General features: G+C 38.2%; 1 protein-coding gene across 12 annotated transcripts in view; it reads right to left on the bottom strand.

Moving 5' to 3' along the window:
• Positions 1–17,137, bottom strand: part of DST (dystonin) — a 458,265-nt gene that overhangs the window by 8,361 nt on the left and 432,767 nt on the right. For all 12 annotated transcript variants that reach the window (XM_080664697.1, XM_080664701.1, XM_080664693.1 and 9 more), the window contains 7 exons: positions 16,203–16,332; positions 14,418–14,581; positions 13,393–13,555; positions 11,971–12,125; positions 4,620–4,694; positions 3,173–3,190; positions 359–476 (listed from right to left, as the gene is read on the bottom strand). In XM_080664697.1, the coding sequence (XP_080520823.1) occupies positions 359–476; positions 3,173–3,190; positions 4,620–4,694; positions 11,971–12,125; positions 13,393–13,555; positions 14,418–14,581; positions 16,203–16,332 (823 nt within the window). The remainder of the gene's footprint in view (positions 1–358; positions 477–3,172; positions 3,191–4,619; positions 4,695–11,970; positions 12,126–13,392; positions 13,556–14,417; positions 14,582–16,202; positions 16,333–17,137) is intronic.

Raw genomic sequence — 17,137 nt, 5'->3', positions numbered from 1 at the left:
TGTTCATCACCTCAATTTCCTTTCCTTCCTACTTTGCTATTTAATGAGAGATTAAATCATCCCCTGGTTGGTGCAATTGCTCATTTTGAAAATTGCAGATGGGATCGTCTCAGAAAGAAAATCTAGTATTTCTTGCCTCCAGTCCCATGTTTATCCAGAGAAGTCAAAAAGCAACAGGAAGAACATGGTTTAATGACTGCCACGAGTTCTCTGGAAACTTTAGGCTGACAGAGCAATGTGAAACACTATTGTAAATAAATGACCAAAATTATACCCGAGCATGTTTTTGTTGCTAGAAATGAATACAAAATCGACATCCTTTTATGGTGCTATTATCTCAACATAGGTATCTCCTTACCCCTGCAAGGATCGTTTTTCACTAAGAACTCATCAAGTGCCATCCATCCCCCTCCGACGCGAACCATCACGGTACTTCGCAGGATTCGGACCAGTCGCAGTTGCTGGGAGTCTCCAAACTGTGAAGATGAAGAAAGAAGACCCTCTAATTGTCACTACTCATTCTACACTAATGGGTAGTGTGTGATCTGCAGTAGCGTAAGCAACCAACTTTTTTTGCTTAGTTCACAGCGATTAGTAAAATCTCAGAAAAAGGGGTTTGTAATGAACTGCGTTAGGCTGCTGCATGCTGATTTAGCCCAAAGGAAATAGTTTGAAAAAAGATAACAAAGGTTATCAAGTAGAATATGGAAGATTTCTTCTAAAAATTATTTTTCTTTCTTATGACAGATACATTAGTAACGTGGTGATTGAAAAATGTTTCTAGAAATTAAACAGCCATGAAAATAAGCATGGGCCCACTTGCCCAGGGTTTATACAAAGCAAGATGATTCTAAAGAAGATGTAGTAAACTCTGATTCTTCTTCATTAAAACCTCCTCTTACACTAAAACTTTGCCATTGAAATCTGTGGGAGAAATCTTCATAAACTCATAAGGCGATAAAGTAGTAAATGAACGTGACCAATAAATATTTCACAGCCAAATAAAATTTCTGCATCACTAATAATCCGGTAAACCCATTTGTTAAAGACTGGATGAACGTGCCATTTTATATTACTGTAACATTAGAACAGTCACTGGCACATTAATGATACAGCTTTCAAATCTAAAAGGCTTTCTCTTCAAACTGTTTATACTGTAACTGCCGAGTGGAATAAGCAGTCATCTTTGTCTTGCCCTTTCCATGGATCTCCAATCACTTGGATATGCTATAAATTCTGCAAGTCCTGAATAAATGTCTAGACTACACGTAGTTTCTGATCACAAGGTTTATTTGTTTTGAAAGCCCATGAGAAATAATTTTATACTTTTAAATCATTTCTAATAGGCTCATATCCAACTTATAAAAAGCACCATATTAAATTTCACGGCTGCCAACCCAGCAGATACCATAGCAAAATGAACAGTCAATTAAACATAAATAGCTTTTTTTTTTAAGGCAGGTAAAATACAATTGTGACTTTAACTATTTGCCTAGGCTCAAGATGGATAAACAGAAAATTTTAAGTAGAAACAATCTGCAACTCTTCAATACGCTGAACCCCTGAGTTTCAGGAAGTGAACCCTAAAACAAAGCCAACCATTCAAGACCCTGAAACTCAGAAGGACCTCAGAGGCCTGTAAAATGCACCGGCAGGAACTCATGCGCTTTACATCAACCCTTTTTATATTGCAATTTCTAAGTCCATTTTTAAGCCTTGAGATTTAACTTTTCTATAATTGAACCTATTCCTATGATGTAATTGAAGTGTATAAAATAAAAAATATATATTTATTTGTTAGAAAAAAATTTGGTGCTGCTGATAAGCAAAGGGAAAGGAGGGGATTGAAAGAAAATTACTCTTAAGTAACCAGATAATTAGACCAGACATTTTTGGTTCAGGATTACATTCAAAACAAAAGTTTTAAGGAACTAACTGAAATACTTTACACAGGTGAAATTTCAATTTTAATAAACAAATGATTTTAAATTTTAATTTGAGAAGACATTATCTAACATTGTCTTCAGAATTTCCCTAATTTTCCCAAGAGCCAAATTGTGAGACAAGAAAAAATAGACTAATGCTGTTCTTTGTGCTTTCAATGAAAGAAAACCTTTTGAGGTATTTAAACCTTTCTGCAAATAAATTATGCTATGCTAATTGCTACTCCAAATAACAAAAGTAAATTTTTATGTATTATAACATGTAGCAGTTTTAAAAACCTCTATTCAAATTAACTACACATTTCTATTTGAAACAATTATGTGATTGAATAAGTGGGGATCATAGATAATTTGAAGTTTAAGATGTAATAATGGGCTTAAAACTGTGAGGCAGAGTAATAACTAATATGATACGGTCAGGTACTATAAATAGCACAGCTCTTTCCAAAAGCACATAGTAAAAAAAAGATTCTTCTTGTTTAAATCAAAACATGATTGCTCTTATCTTTAGTTCTAAAATTCTTATGTGCAGTACCACTACACAGTTTATATACTGACTTAAATGTGAGGTCAAAATGGCATAAAATGTGACTAAGATTTTGTAAGTGACAAGAGATACATTTTCTCAAAAGAAATTACAACATTCAAAACCTCCAGGGTTAAAATTTAGTATCTAGTTTAGAGAAGTACAGGTATCCATCTACTCACAGGATGCAAAGTTCTAAATTGATTTAGGACAAATGGACAATATTTGCTTTGGAGAGGACACATTATTTGTGGCTGAGTGCCACTGAGACCTCTCCATGCCCTGTCTTTGTGTCTCTGCCTGATGCTGATCCTTCTCTAGCTACTGTGTACCACACATCCTCAGTGGTAAACACCAACGGAGCTATGTAGGGATGTGTGTTCCAGTGAGTACTGGCATAAACCCTATGCTAATAGTATCAACAATGGGTACCGAAAATGGCATTTGTGACACTGTAACCAGCCAAGCCACAATTCATTATCTGGTTTGCTTAAAAGTAATCTCCTCATTTGAGACACAAGGCAAAAAGGGATCCTGGATCAAGGACCCTTATAGCATTTACAGAACCACCACGCCAACCAACAATGTAGTAGCTAGGGGGGCAGCATGGGAAAGATTGGCCATGGCAAGCTTTAATGACTATGAATTAAAGTTTAAAAAAAAAATCATTGGGAACTTGCGAATACATTCCACTGAATTATACCTGATTTCCCAGGAAGAACTGATAAAAAAAATGAAAAATGGAAGAAAGATATAATTAGTTCAACAGGAAATTTTCTATATGGCTCTAGAATACACACACTCTCATACTCATGGCTTCTAGATATAGTATCTAGTTTAGAGATGTGCAGGTATCCAACTTCAAACCCAATAATCAGAAAATTCCCTATGTAAATTTTCTGAAAATCTCTGGGTTTAAAATTTAAACTAAAAATTCAAATACTTAGATGAATATTTTTTAATGTGGAAATATAAATATATAAATAAACATGAATAATGTTTCATTAGTATGTAATATACTGTATTAGAGATACCTGGCACATTTTCTATCTAGCTACTACATATCAGAGATGTTCCAAAAATGAGAAAGAGTGATGAAGTCACATTGGTCTTCAAGTAATTGTTTTGAGGACGGTGAACAAGTTATCAAGATACTGAATAAAAGGGAGTATTACCATACAAGTGGAAAACATTGCCTCTTTTTCATTTTATAAAATTAGACAACATTTTTAATTTTGTGGTTCTGGCTTGGAATAGCTTTATTATTGGAAAGATGAAAACTTACCTGTAATCATATAAAATACGTTATCTACATATATAAAAGCCTAAGTGACCATTCTACCAGTCGCTATGACGCGCACTGACCACCAGAGGGCAGACGTTCAATGCAGGAGCTGCCTCCTGGTGGTCAGTGTGCTCCCACAGCAGGAGCACCACTCAGCTGACCAATGGGCGCCAGATGCCGGGCTCATGGCTGGCAAGCGTAGTTGCGGCCGTGTGAGCCTTTCCCGTGGACACTCCCCCTGTGTGCTCCTCCCCGATCCAGACTAGGACTGGGATCGGGAATGACTGGGCGTGAGCCCATAGCTGCTTCTTGGTCATGGTCAGCATTGCCCTAGGATGGGTGCACAGAGACCGCAGTGGAGCAGCAGAGAGCCTACTGAGCGGAGGTGGTGGCAGGCGCAGTGGGGCTGGGATGAGCAGGAGCGATGTGGCGCTGGGCCCAGGCTCGGGCTCCTCCTGCCACTTAGCACACTACTACATCCCTCGGGGGATGTTGGACTGCTGGTTTCTGCCCAATCCCCAAAGGTCACACCGAGGGACCCCACCAGTGCATGAATCCATGAACCGGGCCTTTAGTAAAGTCATATGAAGCAATATAAATATAAGTAATGTGTTTTTCTGCAAATATTTTTCTCCTTAAAGGGAATGTACATGTTATACATGTTAAAGATATGTCTTTATATAAAAAATGTAGGCTATTTTTATGTAACTTAAAATGATGAGAGTTAGAAAGTCATACACCATTCAATTTTTATATGAGATAAAAATAAATAATTAGCACTCCTGGAAAACAATGCAGATCAAATTACAAACAAATTTCGAGTTTTATCCTTTAAAAGAACTACAAAGTGACTTTGAAAACTTACCCTGTATTTGTTGTCTCCAATCTGTTCAACTTGAAATCGTTTTGCACATTTACACTTAGCTACTTCCCTCGTCACCTGCCAAAAACAATAATGAGATATCCGCTTTAATGTTAATATTACATAATGAATTCTTAAAACCTGACCAACTACTAAACATGGAAATAAATAAAAGGGTTGCATGAATTGTGCATAAGATCTGGCAGAACACACTGTGCAGTCATGTTGCTGCAAGCGATGGAAAGATAGTGAGGGAGGAGAACCAAAATGGCGGTGGAATAGTAAGACGTGTCCCGAGCCTTGTCCCGGAGCAGATAGAAAGAACAGCTGAAGGTCGCACGAGGAGTGTCTGTTGGAGAGTTAAGGGACAGCTATACTCCAGGAGAAGGTGGGGGACTGCTGGATGGGGGTCCCCTGATCGGGCAGCCCTCACTGCTGCTGGGTTCCCTCCCGGAGCCACCGGCTCGGATGTGGAGACTGCGCCATCTTGAAGGGGAAAGTGGATGTTATTGGAAACCTGAAAATCTACAACTGCGGCACCCACCAAACAGCTGTGAACCCCAGGACACCGGTCCCCAATTGGCCCAAACACGCGGATTCAGAGGAGCTCAACACTCCACCACGGAAAGGTCAGATTTTGCCTGGGATAAGGTGAGTCCCGGCGGGACAGAGAAACGCGGGCACTGCGGAAGCTGGAGGACCGGGGGAAGTCTGAGCCTAGAAAAACCAGTGGCTGTTGGGGCTGGCGTGATCCATGAATGTGGAAGGGGGTCCTCAGAGCTGCTAACAGAGGGGTTCTCTAAAAAGCAACCCATTTTGATCTGATGCAGAAAGACAGCCTAAAAACTCTGGGAGTGTGCCAGCTGTTTGGACACAGGGGGAAAATGGGATTGCGGAGGCTTAGGAGCAAACCCGGAGTTCGCACACTCACACTTTCTCCTCTTTGAATCCTTGTTTCTGATTACTGAGCCCAATACATAGGATCACCCAGTTGGGGACACCCTAGGAGACTGCAGGGGAAAGTTGTGTTTCTGGAACCTGGGGATCAGAGCGGGGAGTGACCATCAGAGAAACAGCTCTGGGGCAGCGCACTCCCACAAACCGGTATTGAGTGCCATAGGGAAAGCAGGATCTAAAGCAGAGGCTAGAAAGGACCCATAGAACCAGAAGTCAACCCAGAAACACTCCCACCCAGGGGCTGAATCACAAATTGATTCCTATGTAATCACAAATTAAGGAATACAAGAAAGTAAGACACACCGCCTGCTTAAAAATCAGGACTCGCTTACAACACTGAGGAGCAGTGGAATGCAGGGAACTGCAATACTGTCCTGACTGGGAAACAGGCGTGCCAAACAGAACAATAGAGGAAGTGAATGACCTTCACTACTGCACATTTTATTTTTATTTTTTTTATTATTTTTTTCTTTTTCATCTTTTACTTAAGAAACTAATTTTTTAATTTTTTCCTCACTTGATTTTACCTTTTTAATTAGCTTTTTAATTTTACCTTTTTTATTTTCAATCAGTATTATTAATACTCCTATTTTACCTTTTTTTAAAAAAAAAATTGCATTTTATTTTCTCTTTATTTGACTTTGAGATTAGTGTTCTACATTCTATTTTCATCTTTCCTTTAGCATCATTTTACTCTATCTCAACCCTCTCTTTATGCCATCACTCTCTTCCTAACTTTTTCCCTTTTGTTGTCCTGTTTCTCTTACCCTTTTCCTGCCTTAGATTTTCCCTATTCTTTCTATTTACCCCCTGTTAAAATTTCACCCTACTTACATATCTAATTTCCAATCCCCTGCTCCGAGTTCATACACACCGCTCTCTTCCCTGTCTTCACTATCCAAAAATTATTTTTCTCTCTGTCCTTTTGTTGTTGTTTGCTTGAATGTTGATTATATCTTTTTTTATGCTTGTTTGTGAGATTCTTTTGCTTATTCTTTTTTGTTTTGTTTTTTTGTTTGCTTTCTTTTTGTTTGTTTTTTGCATCTGTTTTTCCTCGCCTCGCTTGATATTAATTGTTGTTTGTAGTTTGTATTCATCTCCAGGTACTAGTTGCTGGCATTTACTGGAATTAGTGGCTGTTCTATTGGAGTTTTCCCCCCATATATACAGTTTGTTCCCCTTTTCTTCTTATTCTCTCTCTCTTTTTTTTCTTTTTCCCAATTTCATTTTGGCACTCCTTTCTTTTTTTTCCCCCCCTCTCTTCTTCTTTCTCTCTTATCCCCTAATTTGCATTTCTCTGGTGATCACCTTTATTTGGGGTTATTAATATTGTGAATACATTTCTGTTCAATGCCTTGTGTGTGGTACTTGGTGGTGTTATATTTTGTGCCTTTAAATCAACGCAGGAGAGAGAGAACTACATAACCAGACACTCAGAGAAGAGAGACCATGGGGAGACAAAGACACAGCCCGCATATGAAAGAAAAGCAGGCATCACCAGAAAAGGAAGTAAACGAAATGGAGGCAAGCAACCTGCCAGAGAAAGAATTCAGAGAAATGGTCATAAGGTGGCTGAAAAGAATGGAAGACAAATTTGACAATATGAGTAAGAACCAAGAGGAAATGAAGAAGAACCAAGAAGAAATGAAAAATGACATCGCTGCTGTAAAGAACTCAATAGAAAGCATCAAGAGTAGACTAGAAGAAGCAGAGGACCACATCAGTGAGCTAGAAGACAAGGTAGAAAAAAAAAATTAAAAAGGCGGAGGAGAGCCTAAGGGAACTTTGGGACAACACGAAACAAAACAACATCTGCATAATAGGGGTTCCAGAAGGAGAGAAAACGGAGCAAAGAATAGAAAACATGTTTGAAGAAATAATGACAGAAAACTTCCCTGATATAGGGAAGAAAATACCCACACAAATCCAAGAAGCTCACAGAGTCCCAAGCAAAATGAACCCCAAAAGACCGATGCCAAGGCACATTATAATTAAACTGGCAAACACCAATGACAAAGTAAGAATCTTAAAAGCGGCCAGAGAGAGACAGAAAGTTACCTACAAAGGAACCCCCACCAGACTAGCAACTGATTTCTCAACAGAAACTCATCAGGTCAGAAGGGAATGGAATGAAATATACAAAGTCATGCAAAGGAAGGGTCTGAATCCAAGAATACTGTACCCAGCAAGGCTATCAATCAAAATTGAAGGTGAAATCAGGAGCTTCACAGACAAAAAAGGACTAAGGGAATTTATTACCACCAAACCAGCAATGCAAGAAATGCTAAAAGGTCTGCTGTAAAAAAAAAAAAAAAAGAAAGAAATAGGAAGCGGAGAAGAAACAGAGGGGTAAAGAATAAAAATGGCAACAAGTAAGTACCTATCAATCAAAAGACATAGGGTAATGGATTGGATTAGAAAACATGACCCATATATCTGCTGTCTACAAGAAGCCCACCTCAGAAAAAAAGATGCACAAAGACTGAGGGTGAAGGGATGGAAAAAGGTTTTTCAGGTGAATGAAAATGAAAAAAAAGCTGGGGTAGCAATACTTATATCTGACAAATTAGATCTCAGAGTGAAGGACATAACAAGAGATAAGGAAGGCCACTTCATAATACTAAAGGGAGCAATCCAACAAGAAGAAATAACTCTGGTAAACATATATGCACCCAATACAGGAGCACCCAAATACATAAAAAATCTCCTGGAGGATATCAAAGGAGAGATTGACAGCAATACAATCATAGTAGGAGACTTTAATACCCCATTATCACCATTGGACAAATCCTCTAAACAAAAAAGCAGCAAAGAAACATCAATCCTAAATGACTCACTAGACCAGATGGAATTAATTGACATCATCAGAACATTTCACCCCAAAGCCACAGAATATACATTCTTCTCAAGTGCATATGGGTCATTTTCAAAGACAGACCATATGTTGGGTCATAGGCAAAGTCTCTTCAAATTCAAGAAGATAGAAATCATATCAAGCATCTTCTCAGACCACAGTGGCATAAAACTGGAAATCAACTACAATAAAAACAATCCAAAAAAATCAAACATAAGGAGACTAAACAGCATGCTATTAAACAATGACTGGGTCACCAGAGAGATCAAGGAAGAAATAAAAAATATCCTGGCAACAAATGACAATGAAAACACAACAATCCAAAATCTATGGGACACAGCGAAAGCAGTCTTGAGAGGGAAGTTCATAGCTCTATAAGCCTACTGAATAAAACAAGAAACAATGGAAATAAATTACCTAACCCTACAACTCAAAGAGTTAGAAAGAGAGCAACAAGAAAAGCCCAGTGTAAGCAGAAGGAAGGAAATAATAAAGATCAGAGTTGAGATAAATGACATTGAAACAAACAAACAAAAAAAAAACATACAAAAGATCAACAAAACCAAGAGCTGGTTCTTTGAAAAGATAAACAAGATTGATGAACCTCTAGCCAGGCTCATGAAGAAGCAAAGAGAGAGGACCCAAATAAACAAAATCAGAAATGAAGGAGTTGAAATAACAACAGACCCCACCAAAATACAAAGGATTGTTAAAAAAAAACTATGAACAACTCTATTCCAACAAACTGGACAACCTGGAGGAAATGGACATATGCCTAGAACAATATAACCTTCCAAAACTCAATCAGGAAGAATCCAAACATCAGAATAGGCCAATAACTAAGGAAGAAATTGAAGCAGTCATCAAAAAGCTTCCAGCAAACAAAAGCCCGGGGCCAGATGGCTTCACAGGGGAGTTTTACCAAACATTCAAGGAAGAACTAAAACCTATCCTCCTCAGACTATTCCAAAAAATTCAAGAGGAAGGAACACTTCCAAGCTCCTTCTATGAAGCCAGCATCACCCTAATACCAAAACCAGATAAAGACAACACAATGAAAGAGAATTACAGGCCAATATCCCTCATGAACATAGATGGCAAAATCCTCAACAAAATTCTAGCAAATTGGATCCAGCACTACATCAGAAAGACCATACACCATAACCAAGTAGGATTTATCCCAGGAATGCAAGGATGGTATAACATTCGCAAATCAATAAACGTGATACATCACATAAACAAATTGAGAGATAAAAATCACAGTCATATCAATTGATGCAGAAAAAGCATTTGACAAAATCCAACACCCTTTCTTGATAAAAACTCTCAACAAGGTGGGAATAGAAGGATCATACCTCACCATAATAAAAGCTATATATGGTAAACCCACAGCTAACATCATACTCAATGGGCAAAAACTAAAACCATTTCCCCTAAGAACAGGAACAAGACAGGGATGCCCACTCTCACCACTCCTGTTAGACATAGTACTGGAAGTATTAGCCATTGCAATTAGACAAGAAGAAGAAATAAAAGGCATCCAAATTGGAAAAGAAGAAGTAAAGCTGTCCTTATTTGCAGATGACATGATATTGTACATAAAAAACCCGAAAGACTCCATCAAAAAACTAACAGACTTAATAAATGAATTCGGCAATGTAGCAGGATACAAAATTAACGCCAAGAAATCTATGGCATTTCTAAACACCAATAGTGCACTTACAAAAAGAGAGACTAAAAAAGCAATCTCATTTACCATCGTACCAAAAAAATTAAGATACCTAGGAATAAACTTAACTAAGGAGGTAAAAGACCTATACATGGAAAACTACACAACACTGAAAAAAAGAGATAGAGGAAGATGTAAACAGATGGAAGAACATACCATGTTCATGGATTGGTAGAATCAACATGTACATACTACCCAAAGCAATCTATACATTCAATGCAATTCCCATTAAAATACCAACGACATATTTCACAGACCTAGAACGAACCTTCAAAAAATTCATCTGGAATAAAAAGAGACCCCGAATAGCTGCAGCAATCCTGAGAAAGAAGAACAAAGTAGGGGGGATCTCAATACCAGATATCACTCTGTATTACAAAGCCACGGTTCTTAAAACAGCCTGGTACTTAGCACAAGAACAGACATATAGATCAATGGAATAGAATAGAGAACCCAGAAATCGACCCAAACCACTATGCCTAATTAATATTTGACAAAGGAGGCATGAACATGCAATGGAGTCAAGACAGTCTATTCAACAAATGGTGTTGGGAAAATTGGACAGATACATGCAAAAAAATGAAACTAGACCACCAACTTACACCATATACAAAAATAAACTCAAAATGGATAAAGGACTTAAACATAAGACGGGAAACCATAAAAATACTAGAGGAATCCACAGGCAGAAAAATCTCAGACATATGCCGAAGGAACCTCTTCACTAATACTGCCCCTAGGGCAGTGGAAACAAAAGAGAAAATAAACAAATGGGAACATCAAAATAAAAAGCTTTTGCACAGCAAAGGAAACCATAAATAAAACAACAAGAAAGCCCACTGCATGGGAGAACGTATTTGCCAATGATATCAACGATAAGGGTTTAATCTCCAACATTTACAGGGAACTCATACAACTTAACAAAAAGAAGATGAACAACCTAATCAAAAAATGGGCAACTGATCTAAATAGACACTTTTCGAAAGAAGACAGAAGGAAGGCCAAGAGACATATGAAAACCTGCTCAAAGTCACTAATCATCAGAGAGATGCAAATCAAAACAATGCGGTACCATCTCACACCTGTCAGAATGGCTATCATCAACAAATCAACAACGACAAGTGTTGGTGAGGATGCGGAGAAAACGGAACTCTTTTGCACTGCTGGTGGGAATGCAGACTGGTGCAGCCACTGTGGAGAACAGTATGGAGTTTCCTCAAAAAAAAATGGAACTCCCATTTGACCCAGTGATCCCACTTCTAGGAATATATCCCAAGAAACTAGAAACATGAATCAGAAAGGATATATGCACCCCTATGTTCATAGCAGCACAATTCACCATAGTTAAGATTTGGAAACAGCCTAAATGCCTATCAGCAGATGAGTGGATTAAAAAACTGTGGTTATCTACACAATGGAATACTACGCTGCGGTAAAAAAGGAGTTCCTACCATTTGCAACAACATGGATGGAGATGGAGAGTATTATGCTAAGTGAAATAAGCCAGGCAGAGGAAGATAAATATCACATGATCTCACTCATTTGTGGAATATAATGAACGGCATAGACTGATGAACAAGAACAGAACCAGAGACTGAGAAACATAGATCAGAACCTCAAACCTCAGGGAAGGAGGGGGTTGGTGGGAGTAAGGGGGAGAGATCAACCAAGGGACTTGTGTGCATGCATATGAGCCTAATCAATGGACACAGACAACAGGTGGGTGCAGCATGAGTGGGGGGTGGAGGGTAATGGGGGACTAAGGACACATATGTATAAAAATAATAAAATAAAAAAAGAAAGATAGTGAGTACCTCATCTTCGATTTTGTCAGCATCGGTGACAGGTTTATATGCATCCTTATTTGGGTGAAGGGCAGCTACAAATTCATAGTAGTCAATGTAGCCATCACCATCTCTGTCGAAAATGTCTGCAACTGCGCTCATCTCCAGGCGGCTGGTAGGGAACTCTACATATTTTCAAAACAACAGCAAGTAGTGTTACTTACTTGACAAGATTGTAAGATACTTACAATGTACACTGTAATCATTTGATATTTGTATATATCAGGGAAAGAATTCCTCTACCTAGTTAATTAACATATCTATCACAACACGTATGTATTTATCTTTTATGTGTGTGTGAGAGAGCATTTAAGGACCACTCTCAATTATACAATACAGTGTTATCAACTATAGTCACCATGTCACACATGTGGTCCTCAGGCCTTATTCATCTTAGAGCTGAAAGTTTACATCCTTTTACCAACCTCTTCCCATTCCCCCAGAACCTGGCAACCACTCTTCTCTGTTTCTATGAGTTTGACTCCTTATTTAGATTCCACATACAAGTGATAGTTAAGTTACTCTCAGTATAAGCCATATGATATTCCCAACTAAACTTTATAAGACCTGCTACTTACTATAACATTTTATAAAAAGACTTGTCTTTAAAAAAAAATAGTAGGTAGTGTAACTTAATTCTGCCTTAAGACATTCTCAGTTGTACATTTTAATTTTAATGTGGCTGATTAAATTATCAGGGTCATAAAATATATTAAAATCCTTTTTAAAAAATTGATTTATATAATAACAAATGAAATCACTATCTATATATACATATATATGATCTAAATTTATCTTTAATTACTACTAGGGTGAATCATTTGAAATTGCTATTTTTCTAGGTTGATAACTGTTTAATATTAGCAAATTTCAAATGTTTCAACTACCACTTTCCTTAAGGAATCATTTCTATAAAATTTACTTTAAGAATGACTTCCAGTAATATGTGCCAGAGCTATCACATACACATGACCGAACCATCAAACAAGAGGATGATGTGTACCTTCCGAAGTTTATATGAAAGCGTTCTTATTTCCTACTAGTGTTAATGTTAGATCAGAATGTCAATCAGAAAGAAAAGGAAGAGAGACTGGCTTGCTGATTTCCATTATGCCAGGCAACACAAACAATCTAAGATCAAATTTTATTAACTTTATTATACTAATGAGGACACAGCTTCAGTGGTGTGAGGAAACACAATTAGTTAAGGGGTCTGACTCCAAAGACATAAATTTTACCAAAGACACTTTTTTTTTTAAGAGTGGTGACTTCATAGCCAAGTTTAAAGGCAAAGTGTTATTGGTAACACGAGTTTACTGGCTCCACAATTTTAAACTGTGCTTGTTTTCTTTAAAAATTACACCCATTTCAGTCACTTCTCTTGGGACTTACTTGAGGAAAGAATGCCATCAATAAATTCTTGTCGGGTTATTTTCCCATCCTGGTCTTTATCAATTCTCCTGAAGAAGTCCATCACCCGAGATTTCTTGTGGTTCATCCATCGCATGTATTTTTTGCGCCAGATATCAAAATCAAAGTTAGCAAATTCCCTCAGCTGAAAAGGACAGAAGATATTTGGGGGGAGTTAATGCTGTGCTCAAGCTATAGCTTCTATGAAGAAAGTTATTTTTAATGAGCCTCTAGATATTACAGGTATCTTTCCCACTTCAAAGAAAGGTATAACCTTACAAAGGAGACACACAAAAAAAACTTTTCCTGTAAAGTTCATTTCATTACTGTCACTGTGGTCATTCTGGCTTTTCTTTACAAATACAGGGGAAAATAAAACTCCCCAAAAAAGTCACACTGAAAATTTCTGACAGTGCCACTGGGCGGCAGGCCCAGCTCAGCAGCACCATTCACTCTCTGCAATTGGCACTCCCCTAGACTGCTAACAATGTCCCAGTTTCACAACCTGAAACTCTAACTCTCAGATCAAAGAATGAATATAAGGAAAATATCTGAATTATAAATGGTTATATTTGCTAGTTAACACCACCAAGCAAACATGTCAAGCCAGATCTTGTGTGGGTTTTTTTTTTAAATCCTCGCCTCTGATGAGTTGCCTCCCGTAGCAATCGAACCTGCAACCTTTTGGTGCAGGGAGCGATGCTCCAACCAACTGAGCCACCCAGCCAGAACTAGATCTTTTCTTGAGTCAGTTTCTGATTATGTTAAGACATATTAGTTTTTCACTTTATTGCTCCCCTAAATCCCAATTCCACATATCACATTTCCCCCACAACAAACATGTACATACTTGTGGTATTAATTTTAGAAGTAAAATACACACTCAAATAGCAAGAGTTTGTTTAAGTATTATCAGGAAAGTTGAAAAATCAAGACGTTGGCAATGTGTCCCAGTAAATAAAAGGAAATGACAACATAGTGCGGAATATACATGCGAGTGTTCTAACCTCCTCTAGTCTGTCCAAGGCGTCATTAAGCTTCCTCCTCCTTTCCAATGCGAGGAGCCAGACTTGCTGCCATTTGCTCACCAGTAAGTTGACCCTGGGATTCTTGGTTTCAATTTGTGTCTGTGACCCAGAGGGATATAAACTGGAGGCTGGGAAGCGTTTTCCTGTTAAAATAAAACTTGAGTTAGGACAGCAGTTTCCAGGCTTCTGAAATATGATAAGGTTTGGCCTTTATTTGTTTCTAGCTAAGGCTGAATCAACTTCATTATTGGGTAGCACAGCTAGAAATACCCTATTTAGATGATGCCTAATATAAATGGCAGGTGCATTTAAGTACTAGAAAGCTCTCTCAATAAATGTATGCTTAAGACATTTTTGAGCTTCAAACTCATGCCATTTCAATGAGAATGAAGCACGTTGTGACCCTTCTCTTTGTTAAGGCATCTCTTTGTTAAGGCATGATAACAGAAATCTCCCAGGGTAGTGAGAGTAGTCAGAATCAGTTACATAAACCTAGTTGCCCTTCGCAGAGAATAAGGCTGAAAGCAGGACAGGGGAGGGCAAATGAGGGCAAGAGATACCGGGCATCCATTAGAGTCAGAACGAGATACTGAACAATTCCAGTCCAATGTGGAAGTAGGACACTAGCTTTCACCCAAAGTCCGTTTCCCATTGACACTGTGTTTTCCCAGGCATAGTCTCACACACAACTTGCCGCCTCACTAAAGTTGTCTCCCTTTCTGGCTATTTTTCACAAATGTCTACAACTTCACAGAACAATTGTCTCAACACATTTTCCTCACTAACTAAATAGTTAACTGTGGCTTAGAAAAATTACTGTGGCTCAAGGTCATATAGGAAGCTGCTGTCCATCTGGGATTTGCCCAGAATTCCTAACTCCCATAGGGCTTTACACATGTCAGAATATCAATAGCTAATATTTATGGAGCATTTAACTATATGCCAGAAAGTATGCTAAGCACTTCAGAAACATGAGCTCATTTAATCATCACCACAGTCCAATGAGGTTATAATTATCCCCTTTTACAGATGAGAACACTGAGGCTAAGAGAGAGAGAATTCAGTAACTTGTCGAAGGTTACATTTCCCAGTTGGTGACTGATGAGGACAGCTAAGGAGTCTGTCTCCAGAGTTCTTAACCACTTTGTTGCTTTGCCTTCTTGTGCAATACAGTAACTACAATAGATCTGAAACCATGTTTTTTTTTTATCATAGCACCATTCAGAAATATACACATGGATGATATAAATTATGCTTTTTAAAAATCTTCTCCAAGCTAGCTATTATTTTTTTAATGTCACTTCATTGGGTCAAGGTAGCCTAAAGTCATACGAACATGGGCAAAATCTATCAGATTGCTGGTCACTACTGAACAGTTAGGTCAAGAACTTTATCCAGGTCATGGCCATTTCTGTTGCATTCAACTCTAAGGTTATTTCTATAACAGAAGCAAAACGAGACAATTCAAAGGGGCTACTGATTTCAGTTCTTCTTGCAAACTTTCCAGTTTCTTCTAGCTAACTGAAAAGATAGACTTCAAGCCAATGAACTTGTACACTGTGACCTGGATGTGTCTTTTTCTTTATTTTTAAATAAGTGGCTATGAAATTTGAGCCCATGTATTCTTTCAAGAAAACCTTTTACAATAGAGAGTTCATGTAAAATCACCAATTGCTCCAAAACTTCAAACAATAAACCAAAATAAAAGAAAACCAACTTCTTTGCTTAACCATCTTCATTTTAAAGAACTTGGCCATGGCTTACTTCCTGCTCGTCCCTTATCCAAGACGGGAATATGGGACTGCAACGAGGAAGGATCAGCTGCTCTCCTCTTGTAGGTCTTGGTAACTTTATCCACATCAGGCTGTTTTCTGGTCATTTCCTCCATGAAGGTCTGAAATGCAAGAATTTATATCAATTAAATACAGAGAAAGCCACCTTTAGAAATCAACTAAAAACAACAGGATAAAAGGACCACACTATTATTTCTGAAAAACAAATAGATCATCATGTTTTATCTTTTTGCGGGGGAAGGGGAACTAAACCATCATGACAAAGCATTTACTCATTTCTAAAGACTATAAAATGTTATAGCTGCTAAGTAATTCCAGTATTACAAAAGCAGTGGGTTGTCATTTGAAAACCACACATGGGAGTGGCTGTGTGAATAGTGTAACCTGTGTGTGCACCTTATCGCGACCCACAGGTTGAGAACCACTAGCAGGGTTGCCTAAGACCATCGGAAAACACAGATATTTACATTATGATTCATAACAGTAGCAAAATTACAGTTACGAAGTAGCAACGAAAATAATTTTATGGTTGGGGGTCACCACAACATGAGGAACTGTATTAAAGGGTCGCGGCATTAGAAAGGTTGAGAACCAGTGAGCCAACACAATGTTTCTCTTTGTAAATGTAAATTAGACTAACAAACAAACAGATCAAGGTTAGTGTTCTGCCCATCATTTCAGAGTTTAAAACTGGCATGATATACAAGAGAAATGATTTTTTTAAATATATTTTTTTATTGATTTCAGATAGGAAGGGAGAGACAGAAACATCAACGATGATAGGGAATCATTGATTGGCTGCCTCCTGCACGCCCCCTACTGGGGATTGAGCCCACAACCCAAGCATATGCCCTTGACCAGAATCCAACCTGGGACCTTCAGTCCGCAGGCCGACACTCTATTCAC

This window comes from Plecotus auritus (genome assembly GCF_963455305.1).
Source record: "Plecotus auritus genome assembly, chromosome: 4".
In the NCBI taxonomy this organism is placed as follows: Eukaryota; Metazoa; Chordata; class Mammalia; order Chiroptera; family Vespertilionidae; genus Plecotus; species Plecotus auritus.
Note: the sequence above shows the minus strand (reverse complement) of the source record. Positions and strands in the feature narration are given on the sequence as shown.